General features: G+C 38.6%; 1 protein-coding gene and 1 long non-coding RNA gene across 3 annotated transcripts; both read right to left on the bottom strand.

Moving 5' to 3' along the window:
• Positions 1 to 10,514: 10,514 nt before the first annotated feature.
• LOC119770614 lies at positions 10,515 to 11,086 on the bottom strand. 2 transcript variants are annotated; one of them, XR_005278914.1, is made up of 2 exons: positions 10,914 to 11,086; positions 10,515 to 10,869 (listed from the first exon to the last, which is right to left on the bottom strand). It is a non-coding gene; the product is annotated as an uncharacterized LOC119770614 (long non-coding RNA). The 2 variants fall into 2 exon arrangements; XR_005278915.1 differs by having other exon boundaries at positions 10,919 to 11,086.
• Positions 11,087 to 15,286: 4,200 nt separating this feature from the next.
• On the bottom strand, positions 15,287 to 16,000 carry LOC119769049. The gene is made up of 2 exons (XM_038260939.1): positions 15,906 to 16,000; positions 15,287 to 15,776 (listed from the first exon to the last, which is right to left on the bottom strand). The coding sequence occupies exons 1-2, from the start codon at positions 15,998 to 16,000 to the stop codon at positions 15,287 to 15,289; spliced, it is 585 nt and encodes a 194-aa protein (XP_038116867.1).
• Between the last annotated feature and the right edge of the window lie 7,176 nt (positions 16,001 to 23,176).

Below are 23,176 nucleotides of genomic sequence, written 5' to 3'. Positions count from 1 at the left end.
GGCAGAAAAATTAAAAAGCAGAATAGTTAAATGGCAGAACGTTAATAAGCAGAAAAATTAATTGGCAGAAAATTAATTAGCAGAAAATTAAATGGCAGAAAGTTGATCAGCAGAAAAAATAAATAGCAGAAAATTAAATGGCAGAAAATTAAACGGCAGAATAGTTAGTTGGCAGAATAGTTAGTTGGCAGAATAGTCAAATGGCAGAACAGCCAAATGGCAGAATAATCAAATGGCGGAATAATTAATTAGCAGAAGAGTTGAATGGCAGAATAGTTAAATGGCAGAATGTCAAATGGCAGAATAAATAATTCACAGGAGAGTTGAATGGCAGAATAGTCCAATGGCAGAATAGTCAAACGGCAGAATAGTCCAATGGCAGAACAGTCAAATGGCAGAATAGTCAAACGGCAGAATAGTCAAATGGCAGAATTCACTTGATTTAATATTAATAGTACGTTCATTTGAAGTGCCGGTGCGGCACTGAGTGCCGCACTCGTCGGTGCCAGTTTTGATTCAATCGAACGTCATTTGTCAGAGTGCGTGGAACTCGCATGAAACTGAAAAAATATCGAGTGCGGCACTAGAGTTTCAGTTCCAAGATGGCAGCGAAACTCGTGCGGAACTAGCGCGAGTTTTTCCAAAGAAACACTTTGCTTATATTGTAACTTCAGTGTTTATTCAACATAAGGCTTCATCCATAAAGTACGTCACGCTAAAATCAGCCAAAATTTACCCCCCCTCCCCCCCTTTGTCACGCTTTTCCAATACTTATAACACGCAATGTCACACTTGCTCAGACCCCCTCCCCTAGAGCGTGACATACTTTATGGATGACGCCTAAACAGTTTATCAAACAGTTCATGCAATAAAAGTAATAATTTTTAATAAATTGTACTGTTTAACATTTATAGTCTTTTGAATAGGTCCTTTAAACATATGAAACACAATAGCTTATAGGACCTTTAAAAAAAAAACTATGAACCGATGGAGGTTATGTTACACATGACCAGTCTGCCCAAGAACTATGCAAGAAGCATGTTGAAATGGTGGCAAATTTTCGATTCGGACAATGCATGTGTTTGAATGGGGAGAAAGACCGCAATTTAGTACCGCCCCTTTCAAATGTTGCTCCAGCCAGCCCAGTCACGAAATATTCTTGCAGAGCTGGTTCTGCTAAAACCCTGCTAGAACGGTGGAGCATTTCTGCTAGAATGCTGTAAGAATTTCCAGCTTTGCTAGAACTGTGCTAGATCGTCGTAACTGGGAGATTTCTACCACTTGAAGCAGTGTATGCACTTGGTAAGAAACCAGTCAAGGAAAATTTCAAATGGGCAACAACAGCAGCGAAAGCAAGCCAGAGATGGTGTAGAAAACCCCCCAAAAAATCGCTTCGTTGTTCTGCTGTTCGTAAAAATGTTTTTTGACTCCTTTCCCTTTCGAGCTGCGTACTGGCCCTGTGTCCTAAATAGTTCCTTAGTAACTTTTTAAAATGGCGTAACCATTAATGTAAACAAACAGTCTATCCCACTTGCTCTGGTGACAGTTATGGTTGTGTAAGAGTGAGATAGAGTTATCTACGTGCGCATGTATTGCGTGTACGTACACGAAAAATTATGTTGTACCAGCCAGCAAAACAAATGGTGCGCTAGTGGGGTCTAGCTCATTTCCCCGAATGCCATTTCCCCGAAAATCATTTCCCCCTAATTGGCCACATTCCCGAATGCCATTTCCCCGAATATCATTTCCCCTAATCGGCTATATCCCCGAATGCCATTTCCCCCTAATCGGCCATTTCCCCGAATGCCATTTCCCCGAAGTGACACTTACGCCAATTGCCGTTTATTTAAATTTAAATTTTCCCGAATTTTTATATTCCCTAATCTTCATTTTCGCTAAAGCCTTTTCCATAACTAACAGTTATTTTCTTTCTCAATTTTACCGAACAAACAGCTTTTTCGGGTATGCTGTTGATTAAATGTTGTAAATTTAGTAGTAAAGCCCTTTGTCAATTTCTATGAACAACGGTAAGAAACACGATCAAAACCAATTCTGCACAGAAAAAATATTCCTGTGAATTTACATTATTTATCATGTACCAAAAGGTATCATGATAAATGATGTATATTTACATTAGGTTCATCGGAAATTTATATTAGATTCATTGAAATTTACATTAGTTTTGAAAATTTACATTAGTTTTGGCATTTACATTACTTTTGGAATTTACATTAGTTCAAATCAACTAAATCTAATTAGTCAATGGGAATGAGAAGCTCGACTTGGATTGCAGTAGGAAAAGGGTGTGGCCTATGTTCTATTTTAAAATTATTGAAGCGGGCAGCAAAGGAAATTCCGATTTTAAAAGTTGTTTCACAGGTAGGGGACGCTTTCTCGTCGACGGCCAAGTGGAATAACGCTAGACTGGAATCGAACGGACGACGGGTAGGATGTTCGGTGTTACTGCTGCTACCCGCTGCCGACTGAGCCATCTTCGCATTTTATAAACGAGCGGCAAAAGCATCAACTTGTTCAGGTCGAGGCTCAGGCAGTGGGCCAGCGAAGTATGAGAGCGATAGAAAGAGAACCAAATATAACTATTTTTAGTTCGGGTAGTTTTGAAGTCAACGTTTGGCAGAAATACATCGGATATATGATTTACATTGAATAGGAATTTACAGGAAGCCGAACACGGGTAGAAATCCATCAGATTTGAGTTTCCATGCTCAGCGTTTCCATTAGATTCATGATTTACATTAGATTTAGATTTACATTGGAGTAATTTCCATGACTTTTTACTCTTTACATCATATTTCAACATTACATTGAGTGAGTTTACATAAGAAACAGTAATTACGTGCTGTGTAAATTTACATATTTTTTTCTGTGTGATAACGTTTTTTTATTTAATTTTTATGCAAAAAAAAGTTATTGACAAGACAACATTTTTTCGATGGATCAACTATGGTCCCCTTGGAACGAGCTGTCAAGTAGGAGCTTTTCTGCCAAGAAGGGCCGTGAAGTGAATGTTTAAAAATTGAAAGAGTCATTGTACTTAGAAAAATAAGCTTTATCGTTGTGAACAATAATATCACAAATTTAGGCTTAATTTTAGGACCCAATTACAGTCCAAACTCGATTATCCGAAGCCTCAATTATCCGAAGTTTCGACCATCCGAAGTTCGATTATCCGAAGGTTTGTATGGGACTTCGGATAATTAAATCACGAACATTTCAGTTCTACAACCCCATTTTAGTCAAATTTGAATAGTTGATTGCCTGTTGAACAATAAAATGCATTTTTTCAACATTCCAGCACCGCCATATTGGCCTCCATCTTGGATTTAAAAGTTTTAAATCACTTTAACGTAGTTTAGGGGTCATACTTAAGCTCGACAATAAAAAATTAGGCATCGAAAAAAAAAATTCTTTTCGTGATTCGATTATCCGAAGTGAAATTTTTCCGAGGCCTTCGGATAATCGAGTCTGGACTGTACTAGATTTTTTTTTGTTCAATTAACATTTGAGCAGTTCTCTACGGAATCGGTCTTTTTTCTTTAATTTTAATTTTTGTATTTTTTAATCCGGCTGAAACTTTTTTGGTGCCTTCGGTATGCCCAAAGAAGCCATTTTGCATCATTAGTTAGTCCATATAATTTTCCATACAAATTTGGCAGCTGTCCATACAAAAATGATATGTGAAAATTCAAAAATCTGTATCTTTTGAAGGAATTTTTTGATCGATTTGGTGTCTTCGGCAAAGTTGTAGGTATGGATATGGACTACACAGAAAAAAAATGATACACGGTAAAAAAAATTTGGTGATTTTTTATTTAACTTTTTGTCACTAAAACTTGATTTGCAAAAAAACACTATTTTTATTTTTTTTTATTTTTGATATGTTTTAGAGGACATAAAATGCCAACTTTCCAGAAATTTCAGAATGGGCAAAAATCTTTGACCAAGTTACGAATTATTAAATCAATACAGATTTTTAAAAAATCGAAATATTGGTCGCAAAAATTTTTCAACTTCATTTTTCGATGTAAAATTGAATTTGCAATCAAAAAGTACTTTAGTGATTTTTTGATAAAGTGCACCGTTTTCAAGTTATAACCATTTTTACGTAACTTTTTTGAAAAAAGTCGCAGTTTTTCATTTTTTTAAAATAGTGCCCATGTTTGCCCATCTTTGAAAAAAATATTTTTGAAAAGCTGAGAAAATTCTCTATATTTTGCTCTGTTGAACTTTTTTGATGCGATCCATAGTTACTGAGATATTGCCATGCAAAGGTTAAAAAACAGGAAAATTGATGTTTTTCAAGTCTCACCCAAACAACCCACCATTTTCTTATGTCGATATCTCAGCAACTATAGGTCCGATTCACAATGTTAATACATGAAACATTCGTGAAATTTTCCGATCTTTTCGAAAAAAATATTTTCAAAAATTTAAAATCAAGACTAACATTTCAAATGGGCGTAATATTAAATGTTTGGCCCGTTTGAAATGTTAGTCTTGATTTTAAATTTTTGAAAATATTTTTTTCGAAAAGATCGGAAAATTTCACGAATGTTTCATGTATTAACATTGTGAATCGGACCTATAGTTGCTGAGATATCGACATAAGAAAATGGTGGGTTGTTTGGGTGAGACTTGAAAAACATCAATTTTCCTGTTTTTTAACCTTTGCATGGCAATATCTCAGTAACTATGGATCGCATCAAAAAAGTTCAACAGAGCAAAATATAGAGAATTTTCTCAGCTTTTCAAAAATATTTTTTTCAAAGATGGGCAAACATGGGCACTATTTTTAAAAAATGAAAAACTGCGACTATTTTCAAAAAAGTTACCTAAAAATGGTTATAACTTGAAAACGGTGCACTTTATCAAAAATTCACTAAAGTACTTTTTGATTGCAAATTCAATTTTACATCGAGAAATGAAGTTGAAAAATTTTTGCGACCAATATTTCGATTTTTTGAAAAAATCTGTATTGATTTAAAAATTCATAACTCGGTCAAAGATTTTTTGCCCATTCTGGAAATTTCTAAAAAGTTGGCATTTTATGTCCTCTAAAACATATCAAAAAATAAAAAAAATTAAAAATAGTGTTTTTTGCAAATCAAGTTTTGGTGACAACAAGTTAAATAAAAAATCACCAAATTTATTTTTACCGTGTATCATTTTTTTTCAGTGTAGTCCATATCCATACCTACAACTTTGCCGAAGACACCAAATCGATCAAAAAATTCCTTCAAAAGATACAGATTTTTGAATTTTCACATATCATTTTTGTATGGACAGCTGCCAAATTTGTATGGAAAATTATATGGACAAACTAATGATGCAAAATGGCTTCTTTGGGCATACCGAAGGCACCAAAAAAGTTTCAACCGGATTAAAAAATACAAAAAAAATCGAATGACCGAAATCTCAGAGAATTGCTCATTTGTATTCAACCGCATAATTAGATGTTGTTTTTGAGAAATTTGTCTTCTTTCGAATTTTGTTCAAGAACCCAAAAATCGAACAAATAGGTACATAAGGCTGGTACAAATTTTATTTAAAGTTTTTGTTGATTATACTTTTCGCCAAATCTCAATCCAGCAATGTGAATAAAACGATCAGTGTGAACGGGGTTCTGTACTACGAAAATCGCACGTACGGTATGTTTTCTGAATCATAAAAAATAACAAACTTTTTATTGCATTATTATTATCATGTCTATAATAAAAAGTATATGTTTTGAGAATATATAACAAAAAGTCTGTAACAATATTCATTGTATATGAATGAATAGTACCAAACCTTTCAACACCCTTTCCCCCCTAAAATGCCAATAAGGACCTTTTAAGAAATATTATATGTAGTTTGATGTGATAAAAATTGCCATCATTTTTTTTCTTATAAAATGCTATTTCCCCGAACGCGGTCAAGCGGAAATGCCCGGTGACCAGGAGCGCGCGCGCTCCGGGGCACCGGAAATTTCCGCTTGACCGTGTTCGGGGAAATGGCATTCAGGGAAATGACTATTCAGGGATATGACTAATCGGGTAAGTGGCATTCGGGATTGTGGCCCATTCGGGAAAATGACTTTCGGGGATGTGGACGATTAGGGAAATGGGAAATTCGGGTAAAAGGAATTCGGGAAATGACTATTAGGGAAGTGGCTTTTCGGGAAGTGGCATTCGGGGAAATGTCCCTTCGGTAATATGGGTTTCGGGAAATGTCATAGATTCGCGCTAGTGTGTGTGAGATCGGGCTTAGAAAGCTCTATATAGATCTCCACGGTTTCTCTCACGCGCGAGAGTGTGTTAGTTCGTAACAAAATTGACACGCATACTTAGGCAAATCGAGTAGAATGATTCGTCTGTCAAAATCAGCCGTGGTGGTGCACGTGGTAAACAGCTGGTTTTACAGGCGATTGATCTACTCGAAAATAGTATAATCAAAATCTAAGCTATCTAAGCCCGATCTCACGCACACTTTGTTTTTGCTGGCGGGTACAAATTTTAACCTAAAAACCCTTCGTGTTCAAACACGCAATACATGCGCACGTAGATAACTCTATCTCACTCTTACACAACCATAACTGTCACCAGACCAAGTGGGATAGACTGTTTGTTTACATTAATGGTTACGCCATTTTAAAAAGTTACTAAGGAACTATTTAGGACACAGGGCCAGTACGCAGCTCGAAAGGGAAAGGAGTCAAAAAACATTTTTACGAACAGCAGAACAACGAAGCGATTTTTGGGGGTTTTCTACACCATCTCTGGCTTGCTTTCGCTGCTGTTGTTGCCCATTTGAAATTTTCCTTGACTGGTTTCTTACCAAGTGCATACACTGCTTCAAGTGGTAGAAATCTCCCAGTTACGACGATCTAGCACAGTTCTAGCAAAGCTGGAAATTCTTACAGCATTCTAGCAGAAATGCTCCACCGTTCTAGCAGGGTTTTAGCAGAACCAGCTCTGCAAGAATATTTCGTGACTGGGCTGGCTGGAGCAACATTTGAAAGGGGCGGTACTAAATTGCGGTCTTTCTCCCCATTCAAACACATGCATTGTCCGAATCGAAAATTTGCCACCATTTCAACATGCTTCTTGCATAGTTCTTGGGCAGACTGGTCATGTGTAACATAACCTCCATCGGTTCATAGTTTTTTTTTTTAAAGGTCCTATAAGCTATTGTGTTTCATATGTTTAAAGGACCTATTCAAAAGACTATAAATGTTAAACAGTACAATTTATTAAAAATTATTACTTTTATTGCATGAACTGTTTGATAAACTGTTTAGGCGTCATCCTAGGGGCTGGACAGATAGGTTAATACACTATTAGTACATTAAAATAGATTAAAATAATTGGTCAGCGTATCGACATTTCGTTAATATATTGACGAAATCCCACCCTGAGTTCAGAACCTTGCCCAGTTGAAATGTCATTTAAAATCAAAACAAATATTTCCAAACAAACCGAGAAATACCATTTTCATTCGCAATTTTCAGGATACAGAAAAAAAACCTCATCGAATTGGCGATATGAGTGACCACCAAGGTGACCGGCTTCTCTTTGCCACGGTAAAAAATACAACATGAGAGGTAAAACGATGCTCAGAAAAGGTTTTTCCGACGATTTTTCTGCTGGCGTATTTTAGCTGCTCAATCCGGCGAGGATAACCACAACTGACAGGATGATGCATCCGGTGGTTCTGTCTAAACTACTGGTTCTTGCTACCGAACTGGTAGTTCCATAATCGTAGCTGTATCAACCGAATTCAGGTGGACCGTAGTCAACCTGTCGATGAACTCCTCTGAATGCGTCTTTTTCCCGTGATTCCACCAGCACACACCCATTCAACTAAACCCGTCGGATCGGAGCTTCTCTCCCGGAAGCGTTGAACGCCAGGTCCAGCTTCACGAAGCACCGCGGGTGTTTGTACGACCATAGTCGACGACCAACTTAAATGCAAACATCAGCACCGTTTCCGTCATGGCAACAGAAAGGGCATTGATGGCGGATATTTTCAGAAGTGTACTCGGATAAAGATTTCAACCCACAACAATAAAGTTCTGCTGAGATTACAAGATAGATGAACTAGGAACAGGAAACAGATATAGTTTATTTTATTTGACGGGGAGGGGAAGCAGGCGTGGAAGTAGGAGTGTTTTAAAGTAGTTTATTCGAAAGCGACAACAACGGCTTGAAAAAATCAACTTTGCGGGGGAAGAGCAGTTTGGAGACGTAGGTACGCTGGCGGTCGAGGTCGAGGAAATGGCCCTGGCCATCTGCGAACACTCGCTGCCCAGAAAACTGATTGGAAGAGCCGGCGGTCGCTTTTTGCGATCTGTGCATCATTTGGGGTTGTCTCCGTTGGGTTATATTGACCGTCTCCGCCACCGCTGAGTTACACGTCAACAGGCTATTGTGATCCGATCCGATGTCCGCCGAGGCGTTCGATTTGAACAAGAACGAGGCTAGCTTATAGAACTTTATGAGCTGGACCGGTTCATTGTGGGGCGTATATTTTGGTTCACAGATGCTGGATGGCCGCTAGCGGGTCCGTCTAAACGATCTCTAGCTCAGCATGTTGCCACTGGTAGGATTTTTCCAGCTGGAAGTCATCTTCTCGTTTCTGCGAAGGAAGGAGGAAGATACGTTGTAACTTCACAACACCTTTACAAACTAGAGCTTACTTCGGTTCCAAGATCCAACCGCCAAACGCGTTGATCGTCTGCTTGTCCACGTCGATTAAAATCTGGTGGTGCGCCAACCTGGGCCGTGTCCGGGCAGATCAGAAACCACGTTTTGCTGGCCGTGTTGTACAAGTAAAAGTCGCTGTTAATGTTCTCCTCGGTGCGTGATACACTCGGTCATCTTAACGCCCTCCAGCTTCATATCGGTTTCCCCCTGCATTGCGCTGCTGACGGCAGTTTTGCATAAAGAGCAGCATGCTCTCGACCTTGACCTGGTCCTGTTTTACTTGCACAGATTGGACAGGGCAAAGATCGAGTAATCGATACCAAGCAGTTTGATGTACCAGATGTAAAGTTAAAGCTCGGTCCCACATGAAAGCAACGGCACATTCTGAATGCACTTGATCGGCAACAGCTCACACGAGTCGGTGCGGCGTTACTGCTTTATGGCTTTGCTTTGTTTCTTTACCTTTTAAAACACTTTAAATACTTTTTAAAGTAAAAATGATAAACTTAAAAAAACGAAAAAACACCTGTTTATGTTTTTAAAAATCAAAGCTGTCAAATTTGCCCGAGGTTCAACACTACACGGTGGGAACGTCAGGTCAACTGATGGTTAAAGTATTAACGAAAATATCAAAACCGCCGTCAATAGATTAACGAATAATAAAAGTATTAATTCTGTCCAACCCCTAGGCGTCATCCATAAAGTATGTCACGCTCTAGGGGGGAGGGGGGGGTCTGAGCAAGTGTGACATTGCGTGTTATAAGTATTGGAAAAGCGTGACAAAGGGGGAGGGGGTAAATTTTGGCTGATTTTAGCGTGACGTACTTTATGGATGAAGCCTTATGTTGAATAAACACTGAAGTTACAATATAAGCAAAGTGTTTCTTTGGAAAAACTCGCGCTAGTTCCGCACGAGTTTCGCTGCCATTTGGAACTGAAACTCTAGTGCCGCACTCGATATTTTTCAGTTTCATGCGAGTTCCACGCACACTGACAAATGACGTTCGATTGAATCAAAACTGGCACCGACGAGTGCGGCACTCAGTGCCGCACCGGCACTTCAAATGAACGTACTATTAATATTAAATCAAGTGAATTCTGCCATTTGACTATTCTGCCGTTTGACTATTCTGCCATTTGACTGTTCTGCCATTGGACTATTCTGCCGTTTGACTATTCTGCCATTGGACTATTCTGCCATTCAACTCTCCTGTGAATTATTTATTCTGCCATTTGACATTCTGCCATTTAACTATTCTGCCATTCAACTCTTCTGCTAATTAATTATTCCGCCATTTGATTATTCTGCCATTTGGCTGTTCTGCCATATGACTATTCTGCCATTTAACTATTCTGCCAACTAACTATTCTGCCGTTTAATTTTCTGCCATTTAATTTTCTGCTATTTATTTTTTCTGCTGATCAACTTTCTGCCATTTAATTTTCTGCTAATTAATTTTCTGCCAATTAATTTTTCTGCTTATTAACGTTCTGCCATTTAACTATTCTGCTTTTAAATTTTTCTGCCTTTTGATTTTTCTGCCTTTTGATTTTCGGCTCTTTGACTTATTCTGCCAATTAATTTTCTGCCTTTTAATTTTCTGCTGATTGACCTTTTCCGCCATTTAATATTCTGCCATTTGACCTATTCTGCTATTTGTCCTTTCTGCCATGTAATTTTCTGCCATTTGGCATTCTGCCATTCGGCATTCTGCCGATCGATTTTCTGCCGATTGACCCGACCCCGTATCGTTCGACCTTGTAGGAGGGTTGATTGTGTTTTGGAGTATCGTCCTGGTCCACTTTTCATTCCTTGAACTTGTTGACAGGCAGCACGGAATTGTCTCACTTGGAGGGGCAGGTTTCGCACTATGATTGACGTGTGACTTGGACAACAGGAGCCTATCGAAGAATGCATCCGCGTATGGTCCATCATCACGATGTACGAGGAACACCTCAAATCCCCGCTGTCCGGATCAAAATAAAGCGTCCCTTCTGGATGTTGCCTGATCCGCGTTTCACACGACACGTATTCTCCGCCTTCTTCGCGTTCCGCCACCAACGAAACTTACTTCTTGCTTTTCCAGTGCTTATCGATTCCCGGTTTTCCGGGTGTGGTCCATCACGACGTTGCGGCAGGTGCAAACCAACATCCTCGAAACGGCTATAAAATAACGGCGGCTTTGGCGATTTTGTCCAGGTATATACTTAACATTTAGATGGAAGGTGGAAGATGGTGAAAAAGAAGGTTCTTCCTCCTCCTCGTGGTCGTCGCAGTTCTCCGGCGACGGGATGCGGTCTAGAATTCCGATGGCAGACGATCGGTTCCAGCAAAACAAACTGCTCGACTGATTTGACAACGAGAACTGTCATATGCGTTTGACAGTTCTCGCTGTCAAAAAAATCGAGCAGTCTGATGCGTGAAAGCAACAAAAGGCAAGCCAGAAAGCAAGTTATCGCGGTTAACACGAGTTAAAGCAACATAAAGCGGAAAAGCAAAAAATAGTGCTGCAAAGGTTTGAGAAGGGAGCTTTATCGCTCGGTGAACGCAGGAGTGACGTCCCCTCGAAAAACAGCAAGGTATGACACGGTAAAGTCTGGATGTCTTCGGCGCCGTCAGCAAGAGCTATGATCACGGCCAACCCCGTAAACGTTTTGGCCCCAAACGACCGCATTATCTCCGGAAAGACAAACCGAAGAACGAAGATTATCTCCGGAACCGACAAACCAACTACCACGATCAATTCAACGCTCACCTTCGAGACATCTTCAACGCCCTCGAAACCCACCCCACCTTCAAGTGCCGCCACTTCCGGCGAACCCTCGTCGCCATACCAAAGGCCTGAATCTTGAATGTTCTCCCCGGCATGTCAGATTCCCCCACCGGATTCTAGTGCAAGCGATCCTCAAACACCAGAACCAGAACAAACGATTACAAACGTTGAAAACCAACAAAATGTAAAATGACAGTAGGCGGAAAGTGATATTTTGATAGCGGGCAATGTGTCAGGGCAAAGCGACTGCAGCGCCACAAACGGATTGCCACAACTAAAAAATCTGTAGCGATGATTTACACAAGGGAAGAATCGAGCCCAAACGTATGTTGTCTGTGGTAAAATGCTCATTGAACAGAGCCATCTAGCGGCAAAAACATTGAACAGAGCCATCTAGTGGCGAAACGCGGAACTGCTCAATAGCGGCCATGTACGGTGGCGCCGCCAGTGTTGAATAGAGAAAACAGCAAAAAGCTGTGCGTTGCCACACGCACACAATCAAAACGAACTGTCAAATTCCATTCAAAGCGAAACGAACATCGGATGGTCAAAGCGCTTTGAGCATCGAATGTGCATGATCGTTTATGACCATTCGATGTTCAAAATTTCGATACCAATGGTCAAAGAATTCGCATTGGTTGTTTTGCGTGTCGACATCTGGCCGATTCAACAACGGCGGAAAAAAATCCAGCTAAGACGAGAGAAACGGGAAGGCGAAACAAGAGTGCGAGGAAGAAAACGGAAAATATCGCAAGAGCTCAGTCATTTCAATTCGAATTTGGAAACGGAAGCTAATTAGATTCTAAAAAAATTAAATGGAATGCAATCGAATCTAATTAGATTCCGTTTCAGAATTCAAATTGAACTGACTGGGAGGAAAAGAAACCCAAAAGCCAAAGTTTGCAACACGCACCCACATGAACACAAACGTACACAGCTTTTTGGGCCAATACTAAAAAAAAACGAAACTATTGGCACTACGCCCCCCGGGGCATGGCCTTCCTCTAACGTGGGATTTCTGCTCCAGCGCCTCTGACGAGACAGGAGAAAACCAATACTAAAGGAACCTTAAAAATACTGTAAAACCTGCTGTGTTAATTATATATTTCAAGGTTTTTATGTAACTTTTACAGTACAATTTTGTGTAGAACAAAAAATAAATAGTATAAAAAACCATAAAACACACTGTAGTTATTATTTATTTCATTGTCCGATTATAGTTTTTATAGTATCATTTAGTAGGGAAAAATCCATGAAGAACTGTGAATTAACTGTGCAAACCATTGTAATAGTTATTGTTGTTATTATAAATATATTATGTTTTCTATGGACAGGGTCATTTTTTGGCGGAAAAAGCATCAATGAAAATACGTAAAAAATGTATAGCATTTGTTTTTTTTTTGTACGGGGAAAAGTCGAAATTTTTATGGTGAATATGCCTAACAAAACCAATCAAAAATATAGTTGAACCTAAAGCCGTGGAAGCATTCATAAATGGTCTAAAAGATCAATCCAAAGTTTTGCAATTCTCGTAAACTACATCAGCAAACCTTCTGAAAGTTGGCCCAGAGATAGTTGACAGGAACAATTGACTTTTACAGTGCAATGTCGGTAAATAGATTACCCAGGATGCGTTCCTGATTTAGTGCGAACGATTACATCCTCATCCGATGGAAGCATGATTACATAAAATCTCGTCTCCTAAAATGCCACCGGGCCGACTGGGATCGAACTCAGGCCAGTGGGTTGAAAGGAAGCCACGCTTACTACAACACCACCGAATCCGTTAAACATTCTCTAAAATTCAAAACGTAGACTTCTATCAGGATTACTTACTCATGCTAGGACGCACAATTCCGCATGGTACAATATGTGTTAGTTTGTTGACTTCATGCTCTGCCAGATGCTTCGTAAACGTGTATGTGTTTGGATGATTTTTTAAAAGCCTATTTGGATGAGAAAAAAACTAATTATTAAGAGCTACAATAATACATCTAAAAATTATATTCAAGTAAATTTGGCCACTGTCTTAGGTTTGGGACTCGGGGCCGTGTAAAAAGGTAGAGTTTTGGGTGTTTCGGGTAGTTCGACATCGAAAATACTCTATCGTAGAATTGTACCTACTTAGATAGTTTACTGACATTTTGCAAAAATATGGTGAAATTTGACGAACTCTACTTTAAATGCCAATCATTTGAAAATTGACCCAATCTCTGTCGGAGAGCGGAATAACTAGGCGACTGGTTTATAAGAAGTTAAGTACAGAATGGTTTATTCAACTAGGTTTACGAATAAGGTTAACTACAATCGGTCCAACTCCACAGCTTGCTAGATCCCAACACTCCTCCTCAAGCTGCGTAGGTTGGGGAACTCATCAACTTCTTCCTCAGCATCTCAGCTTGATCTTCGACAGCGGCTTCGTCAGTACAGCAGTTACCATCTGGTAGGCCTCCGACTACGCAACTTATTCGGCTTGGTCCTGATGATCGCCGTCCTGGTCCTCCGAGCTCCAATTCTTCCGTGGCTTTCGGATACCGCAGCGTCCGCTCAGCTTCGGTCTTGCCCGTCTCAATCGGGTTGCTTCCCTTGCGTCCACTGGACGCACTGATCGCTATGTAAGTCCGTGTGTTAACCGTAACGTACAGCAAAGCACTAACGAGACTCTGGTAGTCGTCCTTCCGGGGCAGCGATTCTTCCTCCTTTTGCTGGCGTTTCGGGTAACCTTGATCAATCCTCACAGCGATCGTATTGATGTACGCGCTTCGATCCAGCCAGAACCGTCCGTTCTGCGAACTGTCGAACGATCTATCGTCGACCTTTTTTCTCACGAACAAACAGGGGTCCGCTTCTGACGGCTGGTACTCCAAGTTTCGCAGCACGTCAGAAATCTGCTGGTTCCAGACGCGTCCCGCCTGCTCCAGCCCGTAACAGCATTTCTCAAGATAATAGACATCGCCCGGTAGCATCGCGCCGGTCTCAAAACTGGCCGAGTTCTCGTTAAGGAAATGGATCTCCTCCTTCAAAGCGCGCAACCACATCTCGCGGTCCGAGCACTCCATCACATCAGCGAACGTACGGGGCTCCCAGTGCTCGTCGAAAGGGTCTTCGGGCGACAACGCATCATCAACGTCGTCCGTATCATTCCGTCCGTCGCCGGAAACATCCACCTCGAAATCGCTGGAGTCTGCCTCGATCGGGTCATCAGCGTTCTCCTCGCCATCGTAGATCGCTCCGGCAGGATCCTCACCGCCGTCGTGTTCGCCATTGGGCACTAGAACAACGGGCACGTCATCAGCCACACATTCTTTTGGGAAGACTTCAGAAAATGGATAAAGAACGATACTTCCCTACGGAGGTTCGGTTTCCCGAACCTCCTGATGTGTCATAAAATGACAATGTCGGCTGATGGTCCACTAGTGCGTATCAGGATCGATGGAACGAGCCGAGCGACACTTGCGCTCCGAGGCTCCATTCCACCACAGCGCTTCACGAACCGGCCGCATCTTGTAGAGTCTGCCGGCCATCGCCGCGGATCCAATCACCTTGTTGTTTTTTGAGAATCCGGCATCCGTTCGCATGGAAATCGACCTTGGCCCCACAATCAGTCAGCTTCTTCACAGAGATGATGCTGGTCTCGAACTTGGGCACGTACATCACATCGGACAGGACAACGTCGTTTTGTTTGCCCTCCGGAGACTCCCAGATCAACTTACATGAGCCAACACCCTCCGAGATCGTCTTCTTGCCGTCCGCAAGGTAAACGTCCTGCTTCACGCTCCGATCCATCGACACTTTTCTGGTCCAGCGTCAAAATGAAAAATTCTCCTTAACGTCCTCGTGAGCCGTCAACACCTTCTTGCGCTTCTGGTGGTCAACCTGGAGGACAGATTCGCCGGCTCCGCGAGTTCCACTTTTGGCCACTTCGTCCACCAGTTTCATCTTGACCAGCTTCAGAGTCAATTCCTCGTTGGACCTCGCCTCCAAAGCCGTCGTAAGGGTGTTAAACGAGCTTGGCAAACTCCGCAGGATCATGGCCACGCACAGGTCCTCGTCCAGCTCTTGGTCAGCCATCGCCAGCCTCTCGAAAATTTCTTCCATCTGCTGGACATGCTGCTGGATGTTCTCTCCTTCCGAGTACTGCATCCCGCACAATCGCTTCAGCAGAGCCACCTTAGACGTCAGGGTGACCGTCTCAAAGTGGTCCTTCAGGGCGTTCCAGCAAAGCTTAGCCGTCGTCGCATTCTTGATGAAAGGCAACTGGGAGTCCTCCATCAGCAGCCCGATCGTGGCCCGCGCCCTCTGGTCGCCGTTGTCCCAAGCTTCAATCTCCGCCGCGTTGAGTACGACTTGGTTCGCGCCAGCAGCAACATCCAATCCGGAACCGACAGCCACTCGCCGTGTAACCGGCTTCGTTCCGACTACTTACCGCCACAAATCATCCCGGATGAGCAGGAACTCCGCCTTGCGCTTCCAGCTGCAGTAGTTCAAACCGTTCAACTTCACGACTCCCATCCGGTCCATCTTCAGTGGGGTCTTCAAATTTTCTTCGTTGAAAAAACTTCTTGATGTTTGTCTCGTCGTCGTCTGGTTACATGTGCAGGCTAGGGTGCCCAGAAAAATGACCCCCAGCTCCACAAGCCGAAAACTGATCCCTAGGGTATTCTAAGCCTCTGTGCAAAATTTGAGCGGAATCGGTCAACAGTAACCCATTGATACTCGGGCATGAAGTTTGTATGGGAAAAATCGTCAAAATGTATGGAGAAACGGCACAGTTTCGTAATACTCCCTGTAGGTGGCGTTGCGAGTGTCCAAAGTTTGCCAAACGTGAGATTCTTATGTGAAATTTAGGGAGCGTTCTTTTATTACGTAACGCAAAAAAATCGGATTTTCAGACCCCCTCCATCCCCCTCGTAACAAAATTTCCATACAAATTTTAAAAATTTTGTATGGAGCGTAACACGGCCTCCGACCCCCCCTCCCCCACAACTGCGTTACGTAATAAAAAAAACGCTCCCTTAATGCCCAACAACTTTGTAGAAGAGTGCAAGACGATCCGAGTTAACGGTACACATCAACCATAGCTTTTGCACCCAGATTTCTGTTACAGACATTTTAGTATTATCAATACTACGGGAACTATCGATATCATTTTTTATTCATCCCCTAAATTACTGTCTTCGTAGTTATTTACAACAAAGTTTGACTATTTTTACAATCAGATTCATGCAGGATTGGGTCCGTAAGTTTGACAATTTTGGTATAAGAAGACAACAACTTCCTTGGTTGCTGTGCACCCTTAACCCCAAAAAGTTATTAGCATTTTAGTGAAGTGGTCACCAACCGACATGGCCAAAGGGCCTAATCCGGTATTGCCACTTAAAAAAGCAAGCATAAAATTGTAATTTTGGGATATTTTTTGTCAAACAAAGACAACAAAATCAACAAAGTATGAATTAGACTAAATCGATCCAGCTGAATCCGAATTTTAAGGTTGATAAGCGGAATTTTCAAAGAGACGCAAGACATTCAAGATGGCGTCAAAAATGGCGGCTGTTTAGAAAACCCTAAACACAAAAGGTATTATGCGACCTGCAATCGACTACTCAAATTTAACTAATCTTGGGGCTCTGAACACGATTAAGACCACTACAGAATTCCAAACAGACAATGTTATTCAAACCAAGATGGCGGCAAAGATGGCGGCTGTATAGAAAATCCTAAACACAAAGGGTATTATGCGACCTGCAATCGACTACTCAAATTTAACTAATCTAGGGGCTCTGAACACGATTAAGACCACTACAGATTTCCAAACAGACAAGGTTATTCAAACCAAGATGGCGGCCAAAATGGCGCCTTTATATGAAATCCTATAGAAAACACTAAAATTAGAGGGTGACGATTCTCGAGAATTTGAATTTCCCGGGAATCGAGAGTTGAATTTGGCCATTTCCCGGGAATTCTCGGGACCCGGGAGTTTTTTTTAGCTATGCCAGTAGTGCCAATAATTTAAAAAGGAAAAGTCATAAATTTATTTCTTTTCAAAGAATTCGGTTACAATTTATTCATACTTATTCATACATGGTTACTCCAGAGCACCACTCATTTTTGTCTTCAAAATTAAATCTCTCTTCAATCATGCATTTTTTCAACCAGGTTCAACCTGCGTTATTTTAAATAGAATGTTAACTTATAACCATTAAAATTTCATCGAATTTGGTCGAATCAGTTTCGAGTAATGGTGGAAACCTTAAAAAATCTCGATTTTGCTCTGGGCGGGAAGGAGTTAAGTAGCCTCATTATTTCAAGGAATTTTTTCAACCTTTAATTTTTTTTCTGAATCTGCAAATACAAGATCGTTTTGAGCTTTTGGGACTCAAAATTGTAGTTTCAATTACGAGTCTTAATTCGTAATTGAAACTACAATTTTGAGTCCCAAAAAGCTCAAAAACGATCTTGTATTTGCAGATTCAGAAAAAAAATTTAAGGTTGCAATAATTAAGACGAACTAAGTGATTTTTCAAAAGTTGTTGCATGCACTTGTTTTTAGATTTTTGTGAAGTAAAAAATAGCAAATATATAATTTCCCAGTATCGGGATTTTTGCAATATCATACATAACAATTTGAATTTTTTTTCTTGTTTAAGATCAACTGAAAATATTCATTGAAGAAAAATTTACATTTTTCAGGAAAACCCGAATGTTCACAATTGGCGGACCTTAACAAAAATTGAGGCAATCTTTACAAATTGCCGAGTTTTTCTTCCAAAATATATTCTAATATTGAGGTTGATGCGAAACACAAAATGACTTATTGCCATCAACAATGAAATTGCTATGCTTGAGAGAGTATATGGAAATTGAACATTTTGAAAAGGGTTATCCTTATTACAAATAATAAAAAAAATCTATTTTATTTCTGGGATGTAACCGCTAAGTTTGCTTTATGGTAAATTTTGGAGTCCACATTTATTGGGCTTCTCTCGATTATAGTTATTGGAACGTACGACAAGTTAACATCCAATGTTCTAAACCATTTGAAATTTGTCAAATGATGTTCTGATTAGTTTATAACATTTTGCTTCGATTTTTATAAGTACAAAATTTCCCGGGACTCTCGACCAAATTTCCCGGGAATCGAGAGGTCCAAAAATGGTCACTAACTAAAATACTAAAATACTAAAATACTAAAATACTAAAATACTAAAATACTAAAATACTGAAATACTAAAATACTAAAATACTAAAATACTAAAATACTAAAATACTAAAAAACTAAAATACTAAAATACTAAAATACTAAAATACTAAAATACTAAAATACTAAAATACTAAAATACTAAAATACTAAAATACTAAAATACTAAAATACTAAAATACTAAAATACTAAAATACTAAAATACTAAAATACTAAAATACTGAAATACTAAAATACTAAAATACTAAAATACTAAAATACTAAAATACTAAAATACTAAAATACTAAAATACTAAAATACTAAAATGCTAAAATACTAAAATACTAAAATGCTAAAATGCTAAAATGCTAAAATGCTAAAATGCTAAAATACTAAAATACTAAAATGCTAAAATACTAAAATGCTAAAATACTAAAATGCTAAAATGCTAAAATGCTAAAATGCTAAAATACTAAAATACTAAAATACTAAAATACTAAAATACTAAAATACTAAAATACTAAAATACTAAAATACTAAAATACTAAAATACTAAAATACTAAAATACTAAAATACTAAAATACTAAAATACTAAAATACTAAAATACTAAAATACTAAAATACTAAAATACTAAAATACTAAAATACTAAAATAGCATAGCATAGCATAGCATTGGTGTCTACCCGTAGCTGCTACTTCGTTATTGACCAGGACCCCCAAAAATTGCTCCGTGGACCACAGATGAAAAGTAGGAACCAATCATCACCCCTTCGCAATTTTCAAAGGTCCCTATCATGCTGATCAATACCGACGCCGGCCACGACCAGTGGTAAGACACGGGGAAGTGGATGGGAATGTTAGTCCGATACTTGAGTGATGGGACCGCCAAATCGACTGCGTCTCCGACAAAGTATCACATGAGTTTTGAGGGGTTAGTAAGATGGGTATGAGGTCAGGATTCACTGTGATAGGTGATGCGACCATAAGCAATTTGTTTATCTGTTGAAATTTTAAAAATCTTAGGCAGCCGGCTGCGGAAAGATACACAATCATTGATTTAGAAATAGTTTTAATTCGAACGCGGCGCCAAATTATCATTCATTCCCCCGTCGGCGTGCCTTCCGAGCAACGACGCTGTGAGAAGGGCTCCTCCTTTTACTATTTAAGCAATATATTAAATTGTATTTTCTGTGGTTTCCAAATGAATTATATCAAAACTTTATAGTGAAGTTTGCAATGATTTCATCGTGTTGCAGGATTTTATGACGAAATGATCCGAAAATAGTAATCTACGAGACCGACAGAATTGCGAAAAATAGTAACTGAAAGTTTTCGTTTCGAGCAGTTATTAATAAAGTGACACTATCACGAATGGTACATTTTTACGAATGGTGCATTTTTAAGCCGAAGTCGTTATAGGTGGTTATATCTTTTACGTTATATTTATAATTATCGGAAAAATAAGATCAGAGTAAGAGGAGAACGAATCCGTAAAAACAACGCATGAACTCGGGTTAGACATTCTCGTTTAACGACCGGTATATTATTTTTACGCGACTTGAAAGAAGGAAAGAAGAAAAAGAAGAGGGAAAGTGGGGAAAAATATGATAAATATAAGATACATACAAGGATAAATTAAAGTAAATAGATAGATTGAAATAAATAAGTTAAAATAAATTGATACATTAAAATAAATTGGTCAATAAAAAAAAATAATAATAAAATTAAATCCATTCATGCTTCCATCCATACATGAGCCAAATGATAGAGTTCACCAATTGTGGAAACTCACAAATGGCTCTTCACAAAACTATTCATGCATCCACCTCACTCGACTCACACATACATGCACACAAGCAAACTCACCCAGGGTTCCCAGTGTCGCATAAAACACGCTGACCTCTCCAGTTATAAGACACTCACCAAGGTATGCTTTTCCACCTAAAACACCAACGTTTGCATGAGCATTCCGTTATCGCCCGTTAATAACACCACACCAAAGCTCCCGAAAGCTTTGAAATTGACTCCCTCTGCTGCACTATGCGTCGACATTCATTGTTACGATTCAAAGCAAGCAATACAACTCTTTCCAATTCCCCCCATTTTGTTACTTTACCAATAAATCGTACTTAAAAATTACAAAAGCGTTGACTATGATTTAAAACTAAGAGGGATAGACACTTGTGTTTCAACAAGCATCTCTTAAATCTACAGCTACAGCAACCATTTCCCGATTAACACTGTTCATTCAAGTTTTTAATAATTCACAACCCGATCAAACCTTATACCAACCCCAAGAAAACAAAATAACAACACTTTTATCGATTCAAACTGTTTACCACAACACATGTTCTCACACAATCTGTACTGCTCAACGCGTTCGCATTTATATCACCGTAAACACTTTTACCAGACTTTTGAATAAGCTATTCCAAGCTTTTTCACTAAAATACTAAAATACTAAAATACTAAAATACTAAAATACTAAAATACTAAAATACTAAAATACTAAAATACTAAAATACTAAAATACTAAAATACTAAAATACTAAAATACTAAAATACTAAAATACTAAAATACTAAAATACTAAAATACTAAAATACTAAAATACTAAAATACTAAAATGCTAAAATGCTAAAATGCTAAAATACTAAAATGCTAAAATACTAAAATGCTAAAATACTAAAATACTAAAATACTAAAATACTAAAATACTAAAATACTAAAATACTAAAATACTAAAATACTAAAATACTAAAATACTAAAATACTAAAATACTAAAATACTAAAATACTAAAATACTAAAATACTAAAATACTAAAATACTAAAATACTAAAATACTAAAATACTAAAATACTTAAATACTAAAATACTTAAATACTAAAATAGCATAGCATAGCATTACGGGTCTGCACCACGCTGTAGGGCAGGGGTGCTCAAAGTTTCTGGATGCCGGGCCAAATTTGAAACTCAAATTAGCTTGCGGGCCAAATGTACAATATAGTTAATTTAAAAAAAATAAATTGCGTTATTTTAATTTAAATGGCTAATATTTACATCAATAAGTTGAAGTTTATTAAAATTTCTGTTATATTTTGAAAATGTTTGCTATTTGAAAATAATACAAAACAAAAAATTGGTTTTATTGTTTTAATAGTTCTGGTAAACAATGGGAATATGTTGAATGTGCTTGTGTATTTATGGAAATTGCATGTATTCTATTCAAAATAGTGACATAAAATCTGATGAAAATGTGTTTATCTTCAAATTAAGTGTAACAAATGAAAAATCGTTGCAAAATTACTGCCCAACTATTAGTCCTCTGCAAATATTTATAAAAGTTTTTGTGAGCACAAATAATAGCAAAAAAAATATAAAAAAAATAAATTATATGCCAGAATTTTAACAATTAACATTCAATATTACGAGAAAAAAAAAAGTGCGGTGAAATGTCGAACATTTTGAAAGACAGCAGCCTCATTCCTTCGATTTCAACAATAATTTGTCTGCCTGAATCAGATCGTAGCTAAGCATTCGTTTCGTTATTCGTTATCCAACTTTTATGAGTTAGAATCCCAAGGTGGAAAAAAGGATTCTAAGTACAAAGTAAGTCAGATTTGAACGTTTCATAAATCATTTCTGGAAATATTTGATTAATGTTTTCTTGAATTTCACTAAATATTTTTGCTCACATTGAAACTATGATATAATATTTGTATCGTTTAAAAGGATCACAATATGGATAAACCATTAGTTTTGATCAACAAAAATAAAAAAATAGCATAAAATGGTTTTGAATGAACATTCATTTAAAAAATAAAAATAAATCATTATACAAATGATCAAAGGGCCAATTTACATGATCATTCAAAATGGGTCCGCGGGCCACCAAAAATCACCTCGCGGGCCACGTTTGGCCCGCGGGCCATACTTTGGTCACCCCTGGTAGGGGGTGCCACAATGGTCAATTCAATATTCTTAGACAATTTGATTGCTGCCCGGTACAACCAAAAATATCTGAGAACGTAAATTTCCACACTGTGCTCCAAGGCTACGCCCATACAGTCCCGTGGGGATTTGGGAGGGGATGTTTTTGTTGTTCACTAGTGGCAAAAGTGCAGGGAACCCATGCGACTTTTAAAAGTGAACGGAATATTTTTGGGAGGTTTGGAATGAGGGTTAGGGGACTTTCATCGGGCCGATGAAAATGATTGAATGCATAATGTATAAAATGTTTTGGAAGTTTGTATGTGTAAGTGTGAGTCTGTATTGTAATATCTAATAAGCATATTATTTTGTAATGATAATATATAAAATTAAGATGATTCCAGGAAGCTGTAAAAAATAGCAATAATTTAAAATACAAATGCTCCACAGGGTTCCATTGCTGTTTTAGTAAGTGTCATTAGTTTATACAAATTGATCATATATGGTACGAGGAAATGGTAAAATGAAGGAAAAGGAATAGGATATTTAATCATTTAAATAAATCATATGAAGAGTAGACTATTT

Source organism: Culex quinquefasciatus, chromosome 3 (genome assembly GCF_015732765.1).
Source record: "Culex quinquefasciatus strain JHB chromosome 3, VPISU_Cqui_1.0_pri_paternal, whole genome shotgun sequence".
NCBI lineage: Eukaryota > Metazoa > Arthropoda > Insecta > Diptera > Culicidae > Culex > Culex quinquefasciatus.
This window is presented reverse-complemented; position numbering and strand designations above follow the sequence as displayed.

Bases quoted from the DNA above. Each gene is read 5' to 3' on its own strand.
- LOC119769049 (XM_038260939.1), bottom strand. From the start codon at position 16,000: ATGGACCGGATGGGAGTCGTGAAGTTGAACGGTTTGAACTACTGCAGC. The intron at 15,777-15,905 runs GTAAGTAGTCGG...CGGCGACCAGAG, and splicing joins ATCCGGGATGATTTGTGGCG to GGCGCGGGCCACGATCGGGC.